The sequence below is a fragment of the Pholcus phalangioides genome, unplaced genomic scaffold, assembly GCF_987345545.1.
Source record: "Pholcus phalangioides strain wild (caught in Gottingen) unplaced genomic scaffold, Ppha-v1.0 ptg000012l_1, whole genome shotgun sequence".
Lineage (NCBI taxonomy): Eukaryota > Metazoa > Arthropoda > Arachnida > Araneae > Pholcidae > Pholcus > Pholcus phalangioides.
The window spans coordinates 21,291,178-21,314,756 of NW_028301605.1; the positions used below are offsets into that span (position 1 = coordinate 21,291,178).

The 23,579-nt window shown below is 39.1% G+C and overlaps 1 protein-coding gene across 3 annotated transcripts in view; it reads right to left on the reverse strand.

Annotated features, from left to right (window-relative positions):
• Window positions 1-447: 447 nt before the first annotated feature.
• LOC149079865 (protein turtle-like) overlaps window positions 448-23,579 on the reverse strand; it is a 669,110-nt gene continuing 645,978 nt past the window's right edge. For 2 of the 3 annotated variants that reach the window (XM_089240371.1, XM_089240372.1), the window contains 10 exons: window positions 23,112-23,318; window positions 20,863-21,165; window positions 19,642-19,932; window positions 14,582-14,869; window positions 12,444-12,740; window positions 6,761-6,886; window positions 6,582-6,612; window positions 6,207-6,316; window positions 4,418-4,563; window positions 448-1,937 (listed from right to left, as the gene is read on the reverse strand). In XM_089240371.1, the coding sequence (XP_089096497.1) occupies window positions 1,716-1,937; window positions 4,418-4,563; window positions 6,207-6,316; window positions 6,582-6,612; window positions 6,761-6,886; window positions 12,444-12,740; window positions 14,582-14,869; window positions 19,642-19,932; window positions 20,863-21,165; window positions 23,112-23,318 (2,021 nt within the window). In that variant the 3' untranslated portion in view covers window positions 448-1,715. Of the gene's footprint in view, window positions 1,938-4,369; window positions 4,564-6,206; window positions 6,317-6,581; window positions 6,613-6,760; window positions 6,887-12,443; window positions 12,741-14,581; window positions 14,870-19,641; window positions 19,933-20,862; window positions 21,166-23,111; window positions 23,319-23,579 lie in introns of all 3 variants that reach the window. The other variant, XM_089240373.1, reaches the window with a different exon arrangement.

A 23,579-nucleotide genomic window follows, 5' to 3' on the forward strand; every position in this document is an offset into this window, starting at 1 on the left:
GTGACTTGCCTGTAATGTGTTATCCCCTGTGGCGGTGGTCATGTGGAACATATACTGCTGTAATAAACGATTTGGGAGGCATTCTGTTCGTTATTTGTGTAGCTTTTCTTTGACTTGTGCACGTCAGCACCACCTATCGGCTGTTTTTGAGTTGTGTTTTTTTTCTTTGTCGTAAAAACCTTCCAGTGACCTAGCGTTGCTAACCCTGCAAACCGTTATTTTATTTCGGTTATTTTTCCGGTTTTTATGAATTTTTAAAGTTTCTACGGACTTTTTCCCAACTCTGTACTATACCTTTCTCGTTTTATAGCGGTCTTCTACTGTACTTATCACAATACTAGAACACAGGAAACACCAAAAAATAAAATAAAATTACTCACAGTCAAAGAAATTTCGAAAAATATACTTATTTTATTATAATTTCTTAAAGTAAAGATTATCGAGAAAACAAAAGACCAAATAATAAAGAAAAAACATTTAAGAAAAAAAACATTTTTTTTTTTTCAATATCTTGAACATTCTTTTCAACCAACATCAGGAATCATTTATCATTATTGTCATTATCATCATCATCATCATCATCATCATCACCACACATGAAAGCACATTCGTAATAACATAATAATTATCTTTTTTTTTTGTCATTATTAATTAGTTACAAACGGTCGTCGCGTCCAGTTTCGTCGAGTAAAACGTGGAAAAAAGACCATATTTTTTTAGACCGCAATAATTTCTTTTTTAAAAAGGACATTCTTTTGATGGAAATTGGCATGAGGGAAAGAAACATATCACAATCAAAAAAGTGTGTGTTATTTTTTTTCATTTTATATAAGTGCTTAATCTTTGAAAAAGGTATCTTTATATTTTGTGCAAATTCACACGAAGATGGATTAATTAAATATTAAGAAATCAAATAAATTTGTGGGGGAACGAAATTGATCCGAAAGGGGGTTCGAACTTTGAATGTCTCGTTATTTTGTTAAAAGATTACACACTCATAACTTTCAACAATTGGTCATCCATAAATATGTATATATATCCATAAACTGATCATATACATATATGCATTCATGTATATATTTATATATATATATATATTTTTTTTCGATGACGTATATACACGTCATCAAAACGGAATGTCTGAAAAGAAGTAACGCTCGTCGTGTGTAAAATGATAAGTACAAGGCCGATGCATTCTATATATTTCTTCGCCGTCACCGATTGTCACGTGCTTCTCTTTCTCTTCGTCGATTGTAATCGATCGTTCATCCTCGTCGATATCGATTGCAATCGCAGTAATTCGATTTTTTTGGATCGAGTTGTTCAGACCGTGTTGGTGTGTGTTGTTGGGAAGCGGCCACACAAGATACCCAGTGTTTGTGTCTCCTGACTCGTCGCATTAAAAAAAACGGACCCGTTCCTTCGAAATTTGGGAGGAATGTAATGTGTCCAACATCTTCTTCAGTCGTGAAAGGTAAACGTCAAACCACATGGAAATGACCGATGATATGCGTACCGATCCGACACCGTATTTTACCGCATATATCAGCGTTATATATGGCGACGTTGATCATGTTAACCTCGTTTTACATAGGCCTATTTTTTTTTTATTCTTTTTAAACGTACTCTTTTTATATTTTCTGATTTTACTCGTTATACATTTTTTTGTTGTTTTTGTAGTTTTACATATTGTTTGGTTCCAGGTGGGGTCGAAATCAGACAGCACTCTCGCGTTTGTTTTTCATGAGCGGCGTCTCGCAGGACGTGCAACTAATCTCTTCGTCTTCCTCACCCATCGCTATCTTTTGGTGATGCATGTGCCTTTGTATCTCGAGTTGAGCGTATTCCGTGGGTGGCTCTTTCCGCCTTACTGTCATGGTGGCCGCGGTCTGTTGATCCAAAGGCAACGCAAGCTCTGCGTATGTCACGTCGTCTTGCTGTGTGGATGAAACATTTCGCATATTTGAATAAGGAAACATGATTTTTTAAAATCAGAAAATTGGACATGCAATTCATTGCACAAAACAATGAGCGAAAGATAAGGATTAAACAACCGGTTTCATCAATAAGAGAATGACAAACACTTCCAATTATCTCAAAATATGAACTATTACATATTTGCTGTGTTTTATTATGTTTAAATTTTCAAAAATAATTCCCTGATGTCGAAATTAAAAAAATATATATCTGGATTGCTAAGAAGAAATGCTCATGTTGAACTAAATTGTGTGGACAAGAGATTATGTAACTGAGCTGTGTCCCTGTGCGTAATTATTGTTCTCTTGATGACAGAACTTAATTGTATCCTAGTACGTAGTTGTGACCAAGTTGATCCGAATTCTTTCCAAGTTGAAATGAACTGTGCTCAAGTTGTTCTGGATTGTAACCGTTTGAATTGAATTGTTTCCATCTGATTGTATAACTGAATCGTGCTCATTTTCAACGTAAGTGTGCCCAAGTGACGATATAACTGAATTGTGCCCACGTGATGATGTAACTGAATTGTGCCCAAGTGATGATATAACTGAATTGTGCCCATGTGATGATGTAACTGAATTGTGCCCAAGTGATGATATAACTGAATTGTACCCAATTGATGACATAACTGTATTGTGCCCAAGTGATGATGTATGATGTAACTGAATTGTGCCGACGTGATGATGTATGATGTAACTGAATTGTGCCGACGTGATGATGTATGATGTAACTGAATTGTGCCGACGTGATGATGTATGATGTAACTGAATTGTGCCGACGTGATGATGTATGATGTAACTGAATTGTGCCGACGTGATGATGTATGATGTAACTGAATTGTGCCGACGTGATGATGTATGATGTAACTGAATTGTGCCGACGTGATGGTGTAACTGAATTGTGCCGACGTGATGATGTAACTGAATTGTGCCGACGTGATGATGTAACTGAATTGTGCCGACGTGATGATGTAACTGAATGGTGTCCAAGTGATGATGTAACTGAATTGTGCCCAAGTGACAATGTAACTGAATTGTGCCCAAGTGATGATATAACTGAATTGTACCCACGTGATGATATAACTGAATTGTCCAGACAAGATGATGTAGCTGAATTGTGCCCAGGTGATGATGTATCTATAAATTATACTCACGTTTAACATGTCTGTGCCCAAGTGATGACAAAACTGAATTGTGTCCAAGCTGAACTGAAATGTGTTCAAGCTGAACTGAAATGTGTTCAAGCCGAACTTAATTTCTCCCAAATTGAACGAAATTATGTCCTTTATGAACTGTGTCCAAGGGATGATATAAGTTCGGAATCGTTTCCGATCCTGCCACAACTGAGCAGGTATACACCAATTAATGAGTCTAGAAAACCCATTTTTTTTAATACCAAATCGAGGGGTCACCTGCCCAATCAATTCAGCAGGATTTGAATCTTTGCGTGATTTAGACCTCCTCAACCCAAAACTATAAAGACAGTTCAGACACGAATTGTATGTGTCAGAGATATAAAACTAAGCGAAAAATTTCTTAATCATGCATTTAACTTTAATTTAAAATAATATTCAAATGAATAGTCTAAGAAAAAAAATCGAAATTAATACAGCAGTTATCATTACAGACACTCCCGGACTTACGAATGATAGACTTACGGAATTTCGGGGTTACGAACGGAAATATCCGACGTTTTTTGGTGTATCCCAGAACAATCTTGACGACATTCAACAAAAATGTTTCAGGGACTTCTCCTGCTCTCCTCATCTTGATTCGAGAATTAGGTGTTTTCGGTAAATATATACTGTATAAAGTGTTCTTATGTACCATGGTGTAGCAATATTTCACAACCTCTGACGATACACCAACATGGCCTCCCCTCCCCCTTCTCGATTCGTTGTCCTGAAATGTTCTGGGTGGACAAAAGCCAAATGGGAAAAAGCAAAAAACAGATTTGATAAATAAAGTTGGGGGTTGGGCTTGGGTGCTGGTACTACAAAGCTGGAATATCTTCTAAAAAAGGGATTCACGGAAGGGAAAAATATATGTAAGCTGATTCTAGGTGCACCGTGATTTTGACTGCGCTGTGCTGAGTTTTCCCGTGACGTTTTTATCTGGACGGGATGAAGTGAGGGTTCTTGGATCGATCTTTGGTGGGAGAATGAAATAAATGTATTTGGAAGAAAATATTCAAACAATCCGTGGACAATTTTAAACGTCTTGCGATGGACAGTGAGTTTCAAGATATCGGAGGAAAACTCATGAAATCGGTTAATCCTCGCTGAATTCGGGCGATATCAACTCACGGACGATGCTCGGAACGGGACCTGTTCGTAAGTCGGGGAGTACCTGCATATAATTATGTATCGAAAACAACAACATTCAAGATCTACCGTTTTCATTAAGATTTTCCTTTAGAAAGAATGCTCTTGCAACCTCACCCGTCTATATGAGGCGCACTGCTGCTGCTGCTGCTGTTGTAGAGCTGCACTGCTGGTGTTGTCGAGGCACGGATTCCTGGGCGGGGAACCCCAGTGGCATATGGCAGCCGGGCTGTTGGAAGGAGAACTCTGCTGCTTCATTTCCTCTGAGAAAACAACAACAACAAATCACCTAATTTAGCAGCCTTAGGGATAGATTTGCTAATTTTAGATAGATTGCCAATTTCATATCAATTAGTTTCTCAAATTTACCCAGAATTTTAGTTAACCCTACAACGTCCGAGTTTTCGAATCGATAGTATCTAGTTAACAACACAGTTGCGCGTTCACTGATTGAAACATTTACTGCATGTATTGGATATCTGTCGAGTGTGATACGGCGATCAACAGCTACAATCAATAACGTAATTTCAGAGATACGCGTTTGTAATGAGAAACGTTCGAGAAAACTTCTCGATCGTTAGACGTCACTAACAGATTCCCACCCTTCTATTAATTTCTTGGACATTGCACCAAACAAAGCACCTTAGTCTGTGGAATCACGGGTACCCTGGACACGGAAGGAACCCACAAAAAATCGCTTAGACCCGGCACTGTAAGTGTAGCATGCAGTATAGAAAAATTAATTTCTGTAAGGGAAAACTTCTTGAGTGAGAGCAACGATAATAAACATTAAGACAAACAACCATCCAAATGAAACCCAGGGTCTCAACCCAATTATTCAGCAGATACGTGCATTTCCTAACTTCAGAAGTCACCAAAATGTAGAAACCTAGCTCTTATCTCGATGACCGACAGGAAATCTTTTTCACCCTTCTAGTCACGGGCATTTTTTACAAAGGGGAAAAAATATCGTTAATTTTTCCCTATCCGAAAGTGTTATGCGCACAGAAGAGGATTTTTCCCTCTTCTTTCTTGGGTTACTTTGGGGAAGACATGCTCAACCCATGGCCCACGGACCAAATGGATCCCTTGGAGTCATCTCACATGTGTTGGCCTCAAACCTAACTTGTACAAACTTGAACTATGCGGAACATTTCCAGATCGCTTATGTGACCCGCATTGCAGTTCCACGTCGCTTGAGTGGACCGTGGCCCATTTACGGATTACTCAAGTGTCCCGTGATAAAGATCTTAACGTTTAACACACGCATCACATTTCCAGATCACATAAGTGCCCCCACAGCATATACATAGATTACTTAAGTGACCCACGGCGTATTTACAGATCATTGCGGCATATTCCCAGATCACTTGAGTGACCTGTAGCAAAATTCCAGATCACTTGAGTGACCTGTAGCACAATTCCAGATCACTTGAGTGACCTGTAGATTCCATATCACTTGAGTGACCTGTAGATTCCAGATCACTCGAGTGACCTGTAGATTCCATATCACTTGAGTGACCTGTAGATTCCAGATCACTCGAGTGACCTGTAGATTCCAGATCACATAAGTAATCCGCGGAGCTGTTTTACATCACTTAACTGGCCCGCGATGCATTTTAAAACCAATGAAGCAGACCGCACTGTCCTAAACGTTGAGCACCCTTTCCTCTGGCAACCCACGTATCTCTCTCCCTATTTTTTCACGCCCGTGACTCAAACTCCATGTTGAAATGCGCTGAGCATTAAAATCATTTGCGATCCAGGGTTCCATTGCACAAAAGTTTGTCTTGATGTGTATCTTTAGCCATCCTTCCGCTTCGCGTAAACCGTTCCAACACCGATTATACGCCATTATATTTCGATAACGGTACGGATTATTTCGATCGATAAAAAAATGTCTTACCATCTGGAATGAAGTGCTGCCGCGTGTTAATATTCGCTGGTATGATATCCGGACCTTTCTCTTCACTGTCCACAACATCATCGGTGTCTTTCTTCAGAGGTGTTTGGCACCTTGTATGGAAATGAAAATAAATATCGTCGAAATGAATCAAGGTAACAATACATGCTAGCCCCGGAATCCGTAATTTGCACCACGTTTATGGCATTCCAATTAATTTCTTCAATTAAAAAATAAAATCAGTAATTAGATAAAATATTTATCTGTTTTGGTCATTTTTCACATCTTTTTATCAGTTTCCTGAATTAGTATAATTAAAAAAAAAACACGCACACACATTTTTGAAAAATGCACAAACTAACGAAGATTAGTTCTTACTTGTCAACAACTTCTGGCGTCCTTTTGGCGGCTGTTCGGAATAAAAGAGAATTCAAATTGAAATTCGAAGTAATTTTAATGTTTCTTTTTAATTTATATCAATTAGCACTCACCATTTATGCATGCATTCAGAAAAGGGCAAGCTTTATACATACGTAAAGAAACCCATATCAGCTTACCCTTCTCCTTCTGCTGGCGTTTGATTTTCATGTACACCACAACAGCGATCGCCACAATGACGAGCGCCACCACGACACCGATTAGTAGGCCTAGCACCGGCCGAATGATGATTATTCCCTGCATACCTGAATCAGAAATGGAGGTAGGATTTACAAACAGCTTCTCGTACAAGAAAAATCTTTAATAATAATAAAAAAAAAAGACTTAATTGAGTAAAATATACAGGTTGATCCAAAAGTGAGTGAACATCTCGAAATGCCATAATTCCTCCAATACGTTCTTAGAGGATAAATTTTGCATTTAACTATCAGTGCAAAATTGTTGGCCTAGAGACCTATACAAGGGGATGCAGTTGATTTATACTTACACTCAGTGGGCAAAAAATTAGGAACACCTCTCACTCAAACTTTGACTAGTCCGTGAAGCACGCGCGGTGACGTGATAAACCGGATTTGCTGATATAAAGCTTTCTCCTGGTCAGAAGCACTTGTAAACGTTGCAATTTGCCTGTTCATGGAGAAAACAAGAGATTTATCTGACTTTGAACGCGACATGATTTTGGGCGCCAGAAGTGGTGGTTCCAGTATCTCCGAAGCCAGTAACTTTCTTGGCTTTTCTCGTACAACAGTATCTCGAGTCTTCAAAAGATGTCAGCTAACAAAAAATCTTCGAGTGGAAAGCGGATTATAATGGGAGGAAATCGCTTGTGAACGAAAGAGGTGTCAGGTGACTGAAACGCATTTCGTGCAGCAACAGAAGAGCTACAATTCTAGCGCAATACAACTCAAGATCATCGCGAAGCGTATCCTTATGCTCTAAAAGACGTATCTCAAAACAAATTATAATAATAGCCGGCGACCAACAAGAGTTCCTCTGATTTAGCTGCGAAACCGAAGAAAACGGGTTTTGTGGGCTAAAGAACGCTGAAATTGGAGTCTGGATGAATGGAAGAAGGTTTCTGGTCTGACGCGTCAAGATTTCTTCTCCGTGACGTTTATGTCAGAATCCGTGTGTGGCACAAGCAGCACAAAGCCATTGACCCGGCATGCCACATGACAACTGTTCAAGTGGGTGGCGGCGGATTCACGGTCTGGGGAACATTTTCCTGGTGTACTCGTGGTTTCTTGAAAGGTGTGTTTTTTAAAAGGTGTAAAACACCACCTTCCAATCTGAGGGAATTAGGATCTGTCATTTCGTTAGCATGGACTAGTATTCCTCCTCAACGGTTTCAGCCACCTGTAGAGTCCATGCCTAGAAGAATATCTGCTGCCAGAAGAGGTCCCACACGGTATTAGAAGTGAGTAGCAGGGTGGTTCGTAATTGTTTGGCCAATGGGTGCATATATTTTGTTACATTGAACAAGAAATCAGTCATCGTGGGGAGTCAACAGTAGTGGGGGGGGGGGGGGGAGGAGTTTGTTCCATTCACTTATGATATTAGGAAAGAAACTCTAGAAAGAAATTAACACACATGCTGGAAACAACATAGCTGTTTTAGTGAAACCTTAAAAAATATTCACAATAATAGTCAACAAAAGGCACCAGACAGATTTTTATTCTATTTTTAAATTCCATATCAATTAGTATATATTTAATCACTTTAATTATTAATATATCTTTGCTAACAAATAGACCTACACTGTAATAATAACTTCATTTTACTATCACGTGGTTCGTCACCTGTTGGGAATTTTTGTGACTATTTATTTAAGGTTCGAATAAAATTCCATGTCGTTTCTGCATGTGCGTCAATTATTATCCCCTCTACGTACATTATTCTGCGAATTATTGAACTTTCAATTGTTAACTGACTTTTCAATCACCCTGTATTTTAATATTTTTATTATCTTTTAACCTTATGATAGGCAAGAAACTAAACTGAATATATCAAATTTTGTGTGCGAAAATATATGAATATTTATATGATTTACGGAAAATTCACTGACAGAAATTCGCAAATAGAAAATTCACCGACGAAAGTTCATCACCGGTGAGTGAGTAACCACATGAATGACAGACAGTGTGAGTAGGTGAGTGACAGTATGAGTGACCGAGTGAGTAGATGAGTGACAGCATGAATGATCGAGTGACAGTATGAATGATCGAGTGAGTAGGTGAGTGACAGTATGAATGATCGAGTGAGTAGGTGAGTGACAGTATGAATGATCGAGTGAGTAGGTGAGTGACAGTATGAATGATCGAGTGAGTGACAGTATGAATGATCGAGTGAGTGACAGTATGAATGATCGAGTGAGTGACAGTATGAATAATCGAGTGAGTGACAGTATGAATGATCGAGTGAGTGACAGTATGAATGATCGAGTGACAGTATGAATGATCGAGTGAGTAGGTGAGTGACAGTATGAATGATCGAGTGAGTAGGTGAGTGACAGTATGAATGATCGAGGGACAGTATGGATGATCGAGTGACCGAGTGAGTACCCGTATGAGTTATCGAGTAAGTGGGCTATTTACCAAAGTGGTGATCGTATGAGTAACCAATCGAGTGGATGAGTGAGCGATTGACTGGCTTTATGAATGACTGCGTGAGTTGGTGTGTGATGGTATGAATGTGTGAGTGACCAAGTGAGTAGCTCACTCACTCACTTGCTCCCTCACTTGCTCAATTGGCTCATTCATCTGCTCATCCATTCACTAACTATGTCGCTGGATTGTCATGTTTGGGAAATGGAGATGAAATTTCGCAGCTGTTACATACTCTTTTGGTAAATTGTTTGCCGATGAATTGTTTTCGGTGAATTTTCAGGCTGTGAGTTATTGACGATGGATTTTCCGAACACGATTCATGAGAAACCAGTCATTCAATTAGGATAGCTGACCACTAATGGATGGAACCGTCATTTCCCACCCATCTATAGTGGTTGGAAATTGCAGTATGGCTTTATATAACCGGATTTGGTGTGCGGTGAAATAGTAAAGTAGTCATTTAATTATATACAATAACATCCAGAAAGAATTAATTACATGTATATAACTGCATTTTATAATTCAGTAATAAAGTCCAGAAATTATATGTCGTTGATAAAACTATTTCCTTTTCCAATTTGAGGATTTTTTCTGGACGATTTCCAATCAAATTAGTAGCATATCCTAATTTACCTAGAGAAGAATTTAGAAAAAAAATCAAAAAATAAATAGAAACTAATTTTCTCGAGATGTGTTCAAGGCAGGAAAAAAAACAAAATCCAACAACTTCAAGGAAGCTGATTAAAACACCATCTTTTTTAGCAGAACTTGCAAAACTTGAGAGCTCCAAAGTCTCCGAATTCCTTGGAGCATGGTATTTTTTTGTAACTTTTTTTCTCCCCTCCTGTATCCTAATTTTTGCTGAACGACTAATTCATTTCTATGCCTGTGTTAATTAAATTCTTGTGAAAGATTAAAGAAAAAGGTAACGGAAATAATGAGAATGTTTTTAGTAGAGTTTAGGTTTTTGAGCTTGACATTATTTTTTTGACTTCGTTTGCAAGAAAAACTCATACCGTTGACTTGAAAACTCTCAAGTGGTTACTCGGAATGTCATACATTGCGCATGGAGATGTACAAAAACTCGTACTCTTTTATTTGCTTTCTCTTCTGTTGAATTCTTTTTTTTGTTAAAGGAAGGATACTTTTTCACTAATTAAATTAGGACTACACAAATATTTTCTTTATTCAGTGAGAAAATACAACACTATGCGGCAGAGACATTTTGTCTTCACATAATTAATATCTAAAGAAAACTAAAATAAAAAGAAAATCCAAAGAAAACACCAAAAACGGTGACGGGGGCCACCTTTAGCCCCTTATATTCGCCCGTGGCGACAGGGGCCACCTGTAGCCGCTTTATATTCGCCTCCGGCGACAGGGGGCCACCTGTCTATTTTGGTTACAAATGACTAAAAATGGTTCGAAAATCAATTATTGAGCTTTTAAGTTTGAGCCTACACCAATATTCTCGGCAACTAACGTTTTCAACAACTAATTATCCCAAAACGTCCGTATGATACGGTATTGATCGCAAAGCAATAATGGATTTTACATGCATAGGTAACAGGACGTGTGGCATCTTACTAACAAATCGTTGATTCTAGAGGTATACTTCCAATAGGGAAAAGAAAAGTATCTAAATAACGTGTAGTACTCAGGTATGCCATTCATGTTGTAAGGGGTTGTATAGTTATTAAAATGAAAGAAATAACTTTTTATATGGACACCCTGTGCTAAAGAACCCAGTTAGAAAAATCGTTGCCCGTTTAATACAATTACCTATTAAAATTGAAAAAAAATAACTTTTTCTACAGTCCTCGTATCCCAAAAACCCAATTAAAAAAAGTTGTCTCTCTGTCTCTTCTGCTACCAACATTCCACGTTTCTAAGTGAGTATCATTGTTAACTGAGGTATTCAAATTCGATAAACGGAGGAAAGATGGGAAAGATGTGCGTGAAAACGGGGTTTATCCGTATTTTACACTATTTTTTCCCCATTTATCATCTCTGTTTTTCTATTCAGCAGAGACAGAGAAACAACATTCTAATCGGGTTTTTGTGCACACGGGGAAGGTATAAAAAGTTTATTTTTTTTATTTTAATAGCTATACAATCCCTTGAAACATGAATGACATCTGACTACTACTATTTGGATATTTTTCTAACTAGAAGTATAGGATAGTATATATATACTAGGCTCAACGGTTCACCAATAAAATGTCAAACTCCCTGTTCCCTATGCACCATGTATAATTTATAATTCTGTAAAACCTGTATAAGTGAGATACCTCAGGTTGCATTAAAACTTTCCAAGTTAGAGAGGTATCCAAGAGGTGCAAGGAAATATTTTACGCTGTCAATTAAAAGACGAACTAGTAGAATATGACGAATAAACATATGCTAAATGGTACCGTGCGATGGCCGGTGACAGCTATCAACTGATAAGGACTCATAGATAAAAAATGAGCTGATGTGAACAGAGCGACTCGTAAATAAAATTGGACTCTTGAACAGTAGGACTCGCAAATAAAAATGATTCCTGAATAGAGTGGGATTCGGAATCAGTGGGATAAACTCACAGATAAAAATAGCATTCTTGAACAGTAGGAATCATAAATAAAATCGAGCCATTGAAACAGAGAGACTCGAAAATAATGAAATAGACTTTTGCAGAGTAGGACTCGTGAGTAAGAAAACCCACTTTTGAATAGTGACACTCGTAAATAAGAAATGCACTCTTAAGCAGTTATCTGGTAATTAAAAAAAGCATGAACAAGGGGACACATAGTTAAAAAATTCATTAACAGTGGATTGAACTATGATTCGTAAATAATAAAAAACACCCTCGAGCAGTGGTAAATCAGTCCTCGTGAACAGTTAGGCTCGAAAAGAAAAATTGGACTCGTGATTATCGTTTATAATAAACAGAAATCACAGACTCGTGATTTGTGGGAGAGAATCGTAATTTAAAAATACAATTAAAGTGAACCGAGTGACATGAATAATTGAAGAAAAGGGATTCATGAACAGTTGGATCCGTGAATAGTAAAATTCGATTCGAATCAAATGCTTGTAAATACACCTTTATTCCAGGAACCAAATAACTGTGAACTATGGAGCTCAAAGTAAGGAGGCATTCGTGTATATCACAAATAACACTGAACAGTTTGGTTGCTGAACAATTATAATTTACCTGTCAACTTTTCCGGTTTCCGCAGCGTATTCGCCGTGATAACTATGGGCGAACTTTTCCCCTTGGAATTTTTCGCAAATACCACCAGCCGCAACATTTTACCACTGGGAAGACCGGACAGTGAGAACTGGGGTTGCGTCGAAGTGACGTTCGTCCGGACACGATGTCCTGTCTCATCGTAGACGTCCATCTGGAAAGTTTGAGTTAGTCCTCCATTGTAACCTTCTATACATTCTATTCTCAGCGAGTCTTCGGTGTAGTTCACAACTGTACAATTCTGTAATTGTTCCGGCGGGCCTTGAGAAAAAAAGACACACATTATAAACAAATTGCAAGAAAAATATAATTTTTATAGCTTTTAATAATCTTTTTCTTTCATAGTATTTCTCACCTTTTTATAGGTCCTAAGGTGACGTCTAGAAAAGTTTTGCAAAAATTGCCGCCGATTCTTCTGATTTAAATATGCACAAAAATGTTAAAATATCCGGCGGGATCATTATGGGTTTAAGAAATGTAAATATTAATATTTTAAACGCCTGCAGACGCAATGAATTTTAAAATCCCGGGACACTAGAGTCTTAAAGGGACGTCACTAAAAAATCCCGTGATCGCAGGTACAGCACAGTGAAAGAAAGGGGAAAAATAGGAAATAACTCATTTTTTTTTTCCCAGGAGAAACAACTTTGAAAAACAAAGACAATTAACTTTGCGCAATAATATTCAGAAATCACCAGCGAATGAGGTAAATTTACAGAAAATATATAAAACTCACAATGTGCATTTTGACACACGGTGGGTGTTTTATTCAGAGGAAAAATACATAGCCACTAATCACGCTGACCGAGGATCCCACTAGGGTCGGACACCAAATATTAACTCCCGGTTCATCAGCGGACAAAATGTACCACGACGTTTGAAGTCTTCGTGATCAGATGACTTAAGACTTCAAATGCCGTGGTCAGAAGGCGTTCAGATGACTTCAAACGTCGTGGTCAGAAGGCGTTCAGAAGACTTCAAACGTCGTGGTCAGAAGGCGTTCAGAAGACTTCAAACGTCGTGGTCAGAAGGCGTTCAGAAGACTTCAAACGTCGTGGTCAGAAGACTCCAGACGTCGTGATCAGAAGACTTCAAATGCCGTGGTCAGAAGACTCCAGACGTCGTGATCAGAAGACTTCAAATGCCGTGGTCAGAAGACGTTCAGATGACTTCAAACGCCGTGCTCTGAAAACGTTCAAAAGACTTCATGGTCAGAAGACTCCAAACGTCGTGGTCATAAGATTTCAAACGTCATGGTCAGATGACGTCAAACGCCGTGCTCGGAAGACGTTCAGAAGACTTCGTGCTCAGAAAAACTTCAAATGTCGTGGTAAGAAGGTGTTCAAAAGATTTCAAATGTCGTGGTAAGAAGGTGTTCAAAAGATTTCAAATGTCGTGGTAAGAAGGTGTTAAGATTTCAAATGTCGTGGTAAGAAGGTGTTCAAAAGATTTCAAATGTCGTGGTAAGAAGGTGTTCAAAAGATTTCAAATGTCGTGGTAAGAAGGTGTTAAGATTTCAAATGTCGTGGTAAGAAGGTGTTCAAAAGATTTCAAATGTCGTGGCAAGAAAGTGTTCAAAAGATTTCAAATGTCGTGGTAAGAAGGTGTTCAAAAGATTTCAAATGTCGTGGCAAGAAAGTGTTCAAAGGATTTCAAATGTCGTGGTAAGAAGGTGTTCAAAAGATTTCAAACGTCTATGCGAGAATATGTGGTCAATCACTTTCTGACCACGACGTTTGTGTGTAGTGCACATACGTACTTTTTTTCTACAGAGTAACTGAAAATTAAGATTTGGTCTTCGACCAAAGCGGTATCCTCGGTCAGAGTTAGTGGTTATATAATTTTCCTCTGAAGATGACATTCACTGTGTGTGGAAAGTATTCGGAGTTATGTATTTTCCGTATATTTGCCTCATTCCTTGGTGATTTCTGAGAGCTTGTCATTTTAATCATTTTTTGCGGCTTCAATAATTGCACTCCACTGATATTTTTTATATGTTTCTGATTGAGATTAATGTACTTCATTTTTTTAGGACGTCACCTTCGCATCCTTTCCTTATGAGCGACAACTAATTAAATTTATTTTAATAATGAATAAGTTACCAGCAGGTATCACGGAGAAAACGCAAGGATCGGTCTGGCGTCCGATCTCGTTGCTTCCCCAGCAGATCATGGAACCGTAGTCCTCATCATTGTGTGGTACGTAAGAAGCCACCGAGAATTTTCCAGAGTTCTGGAAACTTGTCACGTCTAAGCTCTTAGTTGTGGTGTTGAATCTCCACCGGAACGTCACGTTATCTGGATCGGCTTCGAGCTCGCATTTCACCCGAACGGTTTCGAAGCGGCTCACGCCGTACGTCTTCTTCTGGTTAGATTTGCATTCTGGAGCATCTGTGGATGATATAATAGGAATTCATAATAATGAGGATTAGGAATTAATTTAGTTGTGTGTGTGTGTGTGATTGATCATAACATGGCAAGAGATTCATCCAGTTTCTTGTTATTCATATTACGAAGCGTTTAATACAAAGTCGCATTTAATTAATGACATTTGAAACATTCGTATTTGGTTGAATTTTACTATTCGTCAGTCTATATTTTTACATGTTTTCAATATCAGTTGGTGACTTTATGTGCGATCATGTGTTTCTTTCTTTTTTATAACTCCATCTTGAAGTTCAAAGAATATGTTCCGTGGAATATTTCATGAAATCCCACCAAAATGTGGAAAATCACGTTGCGAAGACCGAACACGTTTCAGATTACACGGAATTCAATTGGCACTGCAAAAATTTTCTAAATCTCAAATATGTATTCCATAGATCTTGTGTATGTTGAATATTTCTTCCCTTCTAACTTTTATTCAAACGTGGGAGAAATTAGCATACTGCGATAGGTCGTTATTCGGCTTCTTCACGTACCAGGCTGAACTATCCGACGTTTTGTTCCCAGTGGTGGTGCTTCTAACTGTTATTTTCGGGTATAAATTTCCTTCAAAAACTACTCTATTTGATTCACTTCAGTTATTTTCATTAATTTATTTTCAAATAAAAAATGTGAAAATGCCACACATTGTTGGGTTCCGAAATAATCCGATTAGGATTCAAGAAAAGGATTCCGAGAGAGGCTCAGAATCCCTGCCGATGGAGACCAGTTAAGGAACCTGAGGTTCAACGTGGCGGTTGCGTCCGCTTTCTTCTGTCAACGCCTTTTAAGTCCCGTTCACATGTGCAAGATTGGGGGTCACTTTGGTGATAATTACCGGCATGACAACTTTTCTCCCCTTGTAGGGGAAAAAAAGGTGGGAGAGAAGCTCATCACAAAAAAGCCCATCTTTCTTGGGGTGGATTGGAGGTCGACACCGACCTTCTCTCCCATAATCCTTTGCGCCGCGAAAACTACATTAAGCTCCTTCGTCAGCCATCTTGAATCAATCACTTCCGTTCAATCCACGTAACCAGTGACGACCTCCGGAAAGAAGAGTCAATACTTGAGCCCCGTTTACATGTGTAAGATTGGGGAGGGGGGGGGGGTCGCTTAGGTGATTATTACCTGCGTGGCAACTTTTTTTCGTCATGGGGAAAAGAGGAGTGACGAAGTTCAGTCAAAAGAGTCCCATCTTCCGCATAGCTGCGGAATAATGGTGGATGACTTCGACGTCCTCTCCCATAATCGTTTGTGCCGCGAAAACTACTACATATTGTATGTAGCTTATACTACTGTATAAGCTCCTTCGTCACACATCTTGAACCAACCACTTCCGTTCAACCCACGTAACCAGTGATGACTTCCGGAAAGAAGGGGAGGGGGGATACCGGCATCAGCTAAACGCCATGTAAACGGGTTGTAGCAAATATCCCTGTTACGGGTAACTTCCTGGGATATTTTATTGCACATGTAAACGGTGCTTTAGACACTTATAAAGGACAGCGGACATTTCGTCCATCGAGGTCGGCGAAGTATTTCAAGGAGCTCTAGTCACCATGAGTAATGAAAGTAGCAATACGTTACCGTAAGCGGAGTTTTGCCAAGGTCTTAGCTAAAACAAATTGTTACACTTTCCTCTTACAATTTCACATCCATTTCAGCTTTGTTGGTTATCCATCTGACTGTGTAGGCTGAGGATATTGTTTGAAATAGGTATCTTTTAGCTTCAAACTTAATTTAGTTTTTTATCGTTGGTAATTTTTAGTACACCTGTATACATGGTCGGGTCATTTCCACGACTACTAAAGTATGAAAGAGTGAATTGTGCGTTTAGTGTGTGTGTGTGTGTAATACCTTCAAAAAGATCCATGAATAGGAAAACTCCAAAGAATACATCAAGACAAATTCATAATGGGAGCAAGGAGGAAGGAATGACACTTAACAAAGCTACACTGAAACGGACAAGAACCTGTGCTTTGACTCGGTACTACAATAACATTTTTAGCAAAAACTCCTCCCCCGTGACGTATCATTCCCTCCGCCACTCGTACTGATCGATCGTGGCGAGTTAATTTCCTTTGGGCTAGAATAGGAGTAAACAGTGCAAATATGCGACCCGTTCATCTTAAAAGGATTGTAGAAATCTTGATTGAATATCTAATAAAATCCGTGACTCGATAGATTACGTAACGGCTTTTTAGTTTCTTAAGAAATATTCGCAACTCTAACTAAAATATTAGAAACGTTATACAAATGCGTTTTCGAGTGTTACTTCGCAACGGAAAAGTTAATAATCATTGATGAGTATATGACGCAATTGCCGCGTGTCACAAGGATCTACGAGTTCAAGAGTAAAATATATGTATTGTTAAAAACTGTTAACCCGAAAGTTCCAAAACATCCGTAACGAGAAGCATTTCTCACAGAAGATTCTCTGAAGCATCACTCAAGATAATTAGTGAAGAGGAGAGAATACTTTTCCATTGCTCTCGATGCAAAAGAAGTTGAGTGTAAGTTGAAATGAATACCGTGCTCAAATGTATCATTCCGAGTTGACACAAAGTCTCTACTACTTAGCCTCTGTCTAGTGAATGATACTTCTTAATTTGAAAGACTCGCATTCTTTCTTCTGGGTGCTTCCTAATTATTCAGCATTTAAAATGGTGTGACTTACAGAAGTTAATTTCAAATACTTATACACACACACAAACACCGCCTGGATAGACTACGCAATAGCATCACCATCACCACCATCAATCACGTAAATTCCATCGAAGGTGAAACTATTTCCTTATTGACTTTCCTGATATCCTGTTAAGTTGAGTGTGTTTCGGAGTTCGTCAATCACATAAATTAAATACATGTATAATCTATAGGACGGTCGATAAATCTTGTGAGGTATTTTACAAGCGTTAAACATTTCATTATAAAAATACCGTAACCTGCAAACATTCAACAGGATGAAGTAATCAATAATTGCTGACCGGTTCCCTATAATGTTTGAGGTAGAGTAATTTTCTTATGGGATACCTTGTACTCGCTTCGGCAGTACCTGATTCGAGAATGTACCGACGTTTTACTTGCCATCATTTTCATAATTGTTTGTACGTCCGTGAATTGAAATGCCTAGAGCACTTTGTTATACAGAAAAGAAAAATTAATGACATTAGGTTGAGTATTCAATAGTATATCGGTGCTTAGAATGTTTAGTTTTAGCCACTAACTGTGGGAAAAAAATTTTGACTTCGTAAAGTGGCAAAAATAGAGTTTTTATTGTGGACACTCTTCTTGAGAGACTGCATAATGCCGCATATGTCCAAATGTCAGACTGTGAATTGCTTAATTCCATGTGAGATATGCAAGCTGCAAATATGAACATGCACACACATCATCTATTTAACGAATGTTTGAGAATGTATTTTACAGTAAATAGGCGGTCGGTTTTCACAAGATTAATATAAAAAATCTCCCGCAGGTTGCAAGAAACTCGAGAATCGGGGATGATCGGAATTAATCGAAACTGTGGACTCAGAGGACTCGTCTTCGGTAAAGAAAAGAAAATCTTACGATCACAGCACACTAAGGAGTCGTCGTGAAATTTCGGCATCTCATACTCTGGTGGATTTACTGAAAATCCACCGCCAACAATTCACTGACAGCTTCGCTAACACCGGTGGAAGGGAAATTTACCGCAGGAAAAATTCACGGACAAAATTCTGCCCACGACAGATCGCGTGAGCGAGTTTGTGAATAAATGACCAAGTAAGCCTCCAGACCATCCCGCTCCGTCCCCCCTAGGGCAGGCATCTTCATCCCGTTGCTCGCAACCACCATGGTGCTCCCTTGAAGCACCCAGAGTGCTCGGTGCGCGTGTCCGATTTGGTGCTTGCGAGCACCTGATGAATATTCCAATTAAACACCTTGCATTCAAGGATTGAAACCAATCTTATTCCATGCATTCGTACGGTCAAACTTCGTGTAAGTATGCTTTTCTTTTGGTGACGGGTAAAGGCAATGCTCGCGACTAGAAAAAGGTTGAAGACTCATGTCCTAGGGGGTATAAGCTGGTTCGTCTCGGGAGACGTGAGCTACGGTGGAAAAGACAGAGTTGTACGAGAAAATAAGTGAAAGGGGGTGACTCATTGAGAAATTGAGATCTCACTAACTTGCTCGTTCGCTCGCTCATCACTCACTTGCTTACTGACTCACTCATTTGCGGAATCACCAACTCGGATTTGTAAGGAGTACGCATTTTTCTGTGAACCGCGCCAAGTTCACAAACAACTTGGCGAGTTTGGCAACAAGGCCGAAGTTTCGATAACGTAATTTCACAGGAAAACGTTGATGGGCATCGATAATTCGAGATTCGTCTCGATCTTTCTTTTCTCTTCCCGCGCTCACCGGGAAGAAACGGTGTACGAGAGAGAGAGAAATTCTTGCGCATAAGAAAGACTAATTTTGTTGTGGTGCATCTGATTTGCTGCTGTAATAAGTGTTTATTACAACAGCAGCTGTTATTACATCACAGCTGTTCTGTAGATAAATCTGCATCAGATGCTACGTCTTGTATCAAATCGTTACGTGTTTGTACTCATCCCAAGGTCTTGCAAAGACATCATCCAGAACACCATAAATAGATTTCTGAAATCGAAACTTTGGACTCATCATCATAGTAACATAACCATCAAACTAATCGCGAAGATGTACAATGCATGCAGTGTACTGATTTAGCTTACATCTTATCCTGAGGTAAACTTCGTTGCTCCTTCCACTGCCTTCGGTGTTCGTGGCCATGCAGTAGTAATGGCCCCTGTTGAACCTCCTGACTTTCTGTAGGACCAGCGACTGGTTGCTAATGACCACGCCTGCCGATGTGTTGGTCCTGAGCTCGTGATTATTGAAGAACCAGCTGATCTCCGTCACCCACGGGTGGGAGTGAATATTGCACTCGAAGTAGACGTCATTGCCTTCTTGTATCTCGCCTTTCTTGAATGTGCTTCCGAGTTGTAAGGTGACTTGGGGAGCATCTATGAAGAGACATGGAACTTCAAAGGCCGAATAAATCATAATAGATGGTGAATATGTAAGAGTAAATCAACTTTTTGCCCAATAACACTCAGAAATCATCAATGAAAACGGTTAATACATGTAAAATTCCGAATTCTTAATGGATCACGTCTTCAGAGTAAGAATATAACCACTATCACGCTGGCCAGAGTTACCACTTGATATGGTTACCAAATATTAACTCCTGGTTTCTCAGTGGAAAAATATACGTCTGTATAAGTCAAACGTCGTGGTCAGAATGAAGCTGGGTGCTTGCATGTAAATCTAATGCAACGTTCTGATTGGTTGCTTGTGTAATGGAGCTATTCAATTGATAAAACTAGTGGCTTGACATATGACATGATAAGCCCAATTAATCAAGACAATTCAATTAATTCCATTTCGCAAGCAACGAATCAGAACTTTGCATTCGACTTACATGTAGGCGCGCAACTTCATTCTGACCACGACGTTTGACTTGCACAGATGCAAAATTGACATTGGGAAATCGGGAGTTCAGATTTTGGTAATCAACTCAAGTGGGATCCCCGGTCGGCGTGATAATGCTTATATTTTTCCTCTGAAAACGGCACCCATAGAGCGTCGAAATGCATTAGGAAATTCCATATTGTCACGAGTACTTGCCTTTTTCGTTGGTGATTTCTGCATAAATAAGAAATACCTTGTTATGAAGTTTACTGTGTGTGTAAAATTTGCATAGGAAGTAGTTTAGGAAGAAATGGAAATCGCTCTCTATACGGAGCGCTATATTACTGGATTAGTGAGGGCCTATTACAGCCCTGTAATTCATTACATTGTTTCAATTATTACATCGAACACTTTACTGGTCTCAACAGTGTGTTGAGATCAGTAAAGTGACTCTCTCACAGGGCCACTTCATAAATACTCACAATATATCTCCAAAGGCCATCCGTCGGATTCGCCGCTCCCCGGTATGACGGGATTATGCGCCCTGCACGAGAAGTGGACGTTGCTGTCTTGCATGGTCGGAATGAAGCTGATGACGCTGGTTGTGACGTCGCCGACTTGTGTAGACTTCTCCTCGTTGGGGCTGTGCTTCAGCTGCTTGTTCCCTTTCCACCATGTTATAATGGCCGGTGGCCGGGATCCCGTAGCCACGCATGCGAACTCGTATTCCTGTTGAGCACTCAAAGGCTGGCGAGGAGGATCTATTCTCACTTCTACTGGTTTGACTAAGCAAATAGTGAAACATTTGTATGTATTTGAATTGTATGCAATACAACAAGCATCATAATTACAACTGTACATAAACTCACGAGGATACCGCAAATGATGTCTCGCCAACTGTATGTCACATATTCATCTCGGAACAAATATTATCTCGTTATATTGATGCAAATTATATTCGTCTCAGAGAGTCGAGGATGTCCAAGAATCCAGTGGAGGATTCCGCAGAATGCAACGCAGCGCGATGAATGCCTGATGCCTATTTAAGGTGCACAAAATCGCTCGATAGCTTATTGCCAGTCCACCAATGTTTTGAAATGGAAGAGCTGACAGCATATCCGTAATGTGTTTCTTGTAGAAGCCAACTGTGTTTACGTTAATCACGCGTTGTAAATGTTTTAAGTGTTCAAGCAGTGTCATCTATCTTTCGAATCGGAAACCAAAAACTGGCTGGGAATGATTTTAACCGCTAATTTTATTTACGCTGTTTTGATTGTCGCCGTGGAGAGAGACTTTTTTTCTAACTTAAGGCAATCATGACTATGTATCCTGTAGAGATAAAATATGGGATTTGAAGGCGGAAAGAAGTCATGATAGACACACGGCTACAATGAGCTGCTTTACAAACAGTATGCAAATCAGGTCTATCTCCATATATACAATTTATTGTCACGGGCATTGAATACGTTTTGCCTTGTTATATATTAGGATGCTGCATGTTTTTTTCAAATTCACTCAATGTTTGTGGTTCGCTGTGGCCAATCTTTCACAATGAACGCAAAAACGTTTCATGAATGTTTAGTTTCTTTTCATGAATGGGAGGTAAATGTATTACTACAGTGGAACATCCCATAAAAGACGCTTCCCGTTAGCGACACTTGACGTAAACAGACACTTATGTCAACTACGTCAACGAGCTTAAATATATAAGTTTTGCACAAATGAATGGCATAATTTTGAAATTTCATATTTTCAAAAAGCTATTACACACAATATAATCTGTGATACATAAAAATAAAGAAAATCATTCAAAGTCGTTATTTTTCCTTCAACATCGCTCAGTAGATGGCAACCCTTCCATAGGAGGCAGTGACGGAAATCAAATGGACCGATCTTTTGTTCTTCTTCTGTTGCAAGTTTCTAAATGCATGCTGCACAGGAGAAGCGGAACCAAATCCTGCATAATTCTCACACACAGAATGTTCTTTCTCCCATTGACAACGCTTCTAATTTCAGACACTGCGTTCTACGGAAGTGCTGCCATCAATTGAGCGATGATGAACAAAAAAAACTTTGAATGTTTGTCTTCATTTTTATGTATCGCAGATTTATATTATGTGTAATAGTTTTCAAAATATAAATTTTAAAAATTTTGCTGTTCATTTGTGCAAACAATGTAATTTAATATTCATTGACGGATACACTGTTAGTGGACAAAATATTCGGTCCCAAACATGTCCGTTATTGAAGGAGGTTCCCCCACTGTGTACATTTCCATTTAATATCCTATTTTGCATTTCGGGATTTGGCCAAGTCTCGAATAAAGGATTCTATCATGATGAACGCGTCTTCTGAACAAGCTCTTTGTAGATTAACAAATTCAGGTCCTCTAGAGACGGTGTGATGAAACAGATACGAAATCAGGCAGTAAATAAATTGAATTGACGCATGCACATCCTCCATTCGATGCCAGCAGCTTGATTTCCATAATCCGCTGCATAGTGCCATCTATCCGTGAACTTTATAATTATTTTTATACCTCCCTCCCACCCTATTCGTTTTTTAAAATCCTAATTTGTTCTTTTTTAATTATTTTTCGAGATTTCAACGATTCATCAACTCACCTTCAAAAGAAGGATTCAATTCTTTGAATAATTTCACAAGGACTATGCAAGAAAATATTCCATTCGTTATCGCTTTATCTTGTTATAGCAAAGAATGCGTTACTTACGATTAAGGTCGAGCGTTATGGAAGTCGAAGCAGGCACAGTTATGTTATTGTTCGAGGCTTGGCAAGTAAGTACGGCTAGAAGATCATGCCTCTTCAGCTCTGGGATCTTGAGTTCATTTCGCACCAGGTTATCACCCGACACGAAGGAGTACGTGTCGTCTAGAAGTGAATACTCCCGCCACCATGTTACAGTGGGACGAGGCTTACCTAACAAACGAGAGAGATGAAGATTTAGTGAAATGGTAAGTGAAAGCTTTAAGCTATTTCACACATTATCTGGTTCGAACATAGAAAAAACTAAATAGCGTAATTTATTGAAGAGAGATGCGATCCACTCTTCCGGGAGATGCGTGCATCACCCCACTTCCGAAGTCGCCAAAATGTGGCAACCTTGTTCGAATCATGAGGATTGAGAGAGAAATTTCTTCCCTTCAGTTGACAGGAAATAAATATACGAGGGGGAAAAAT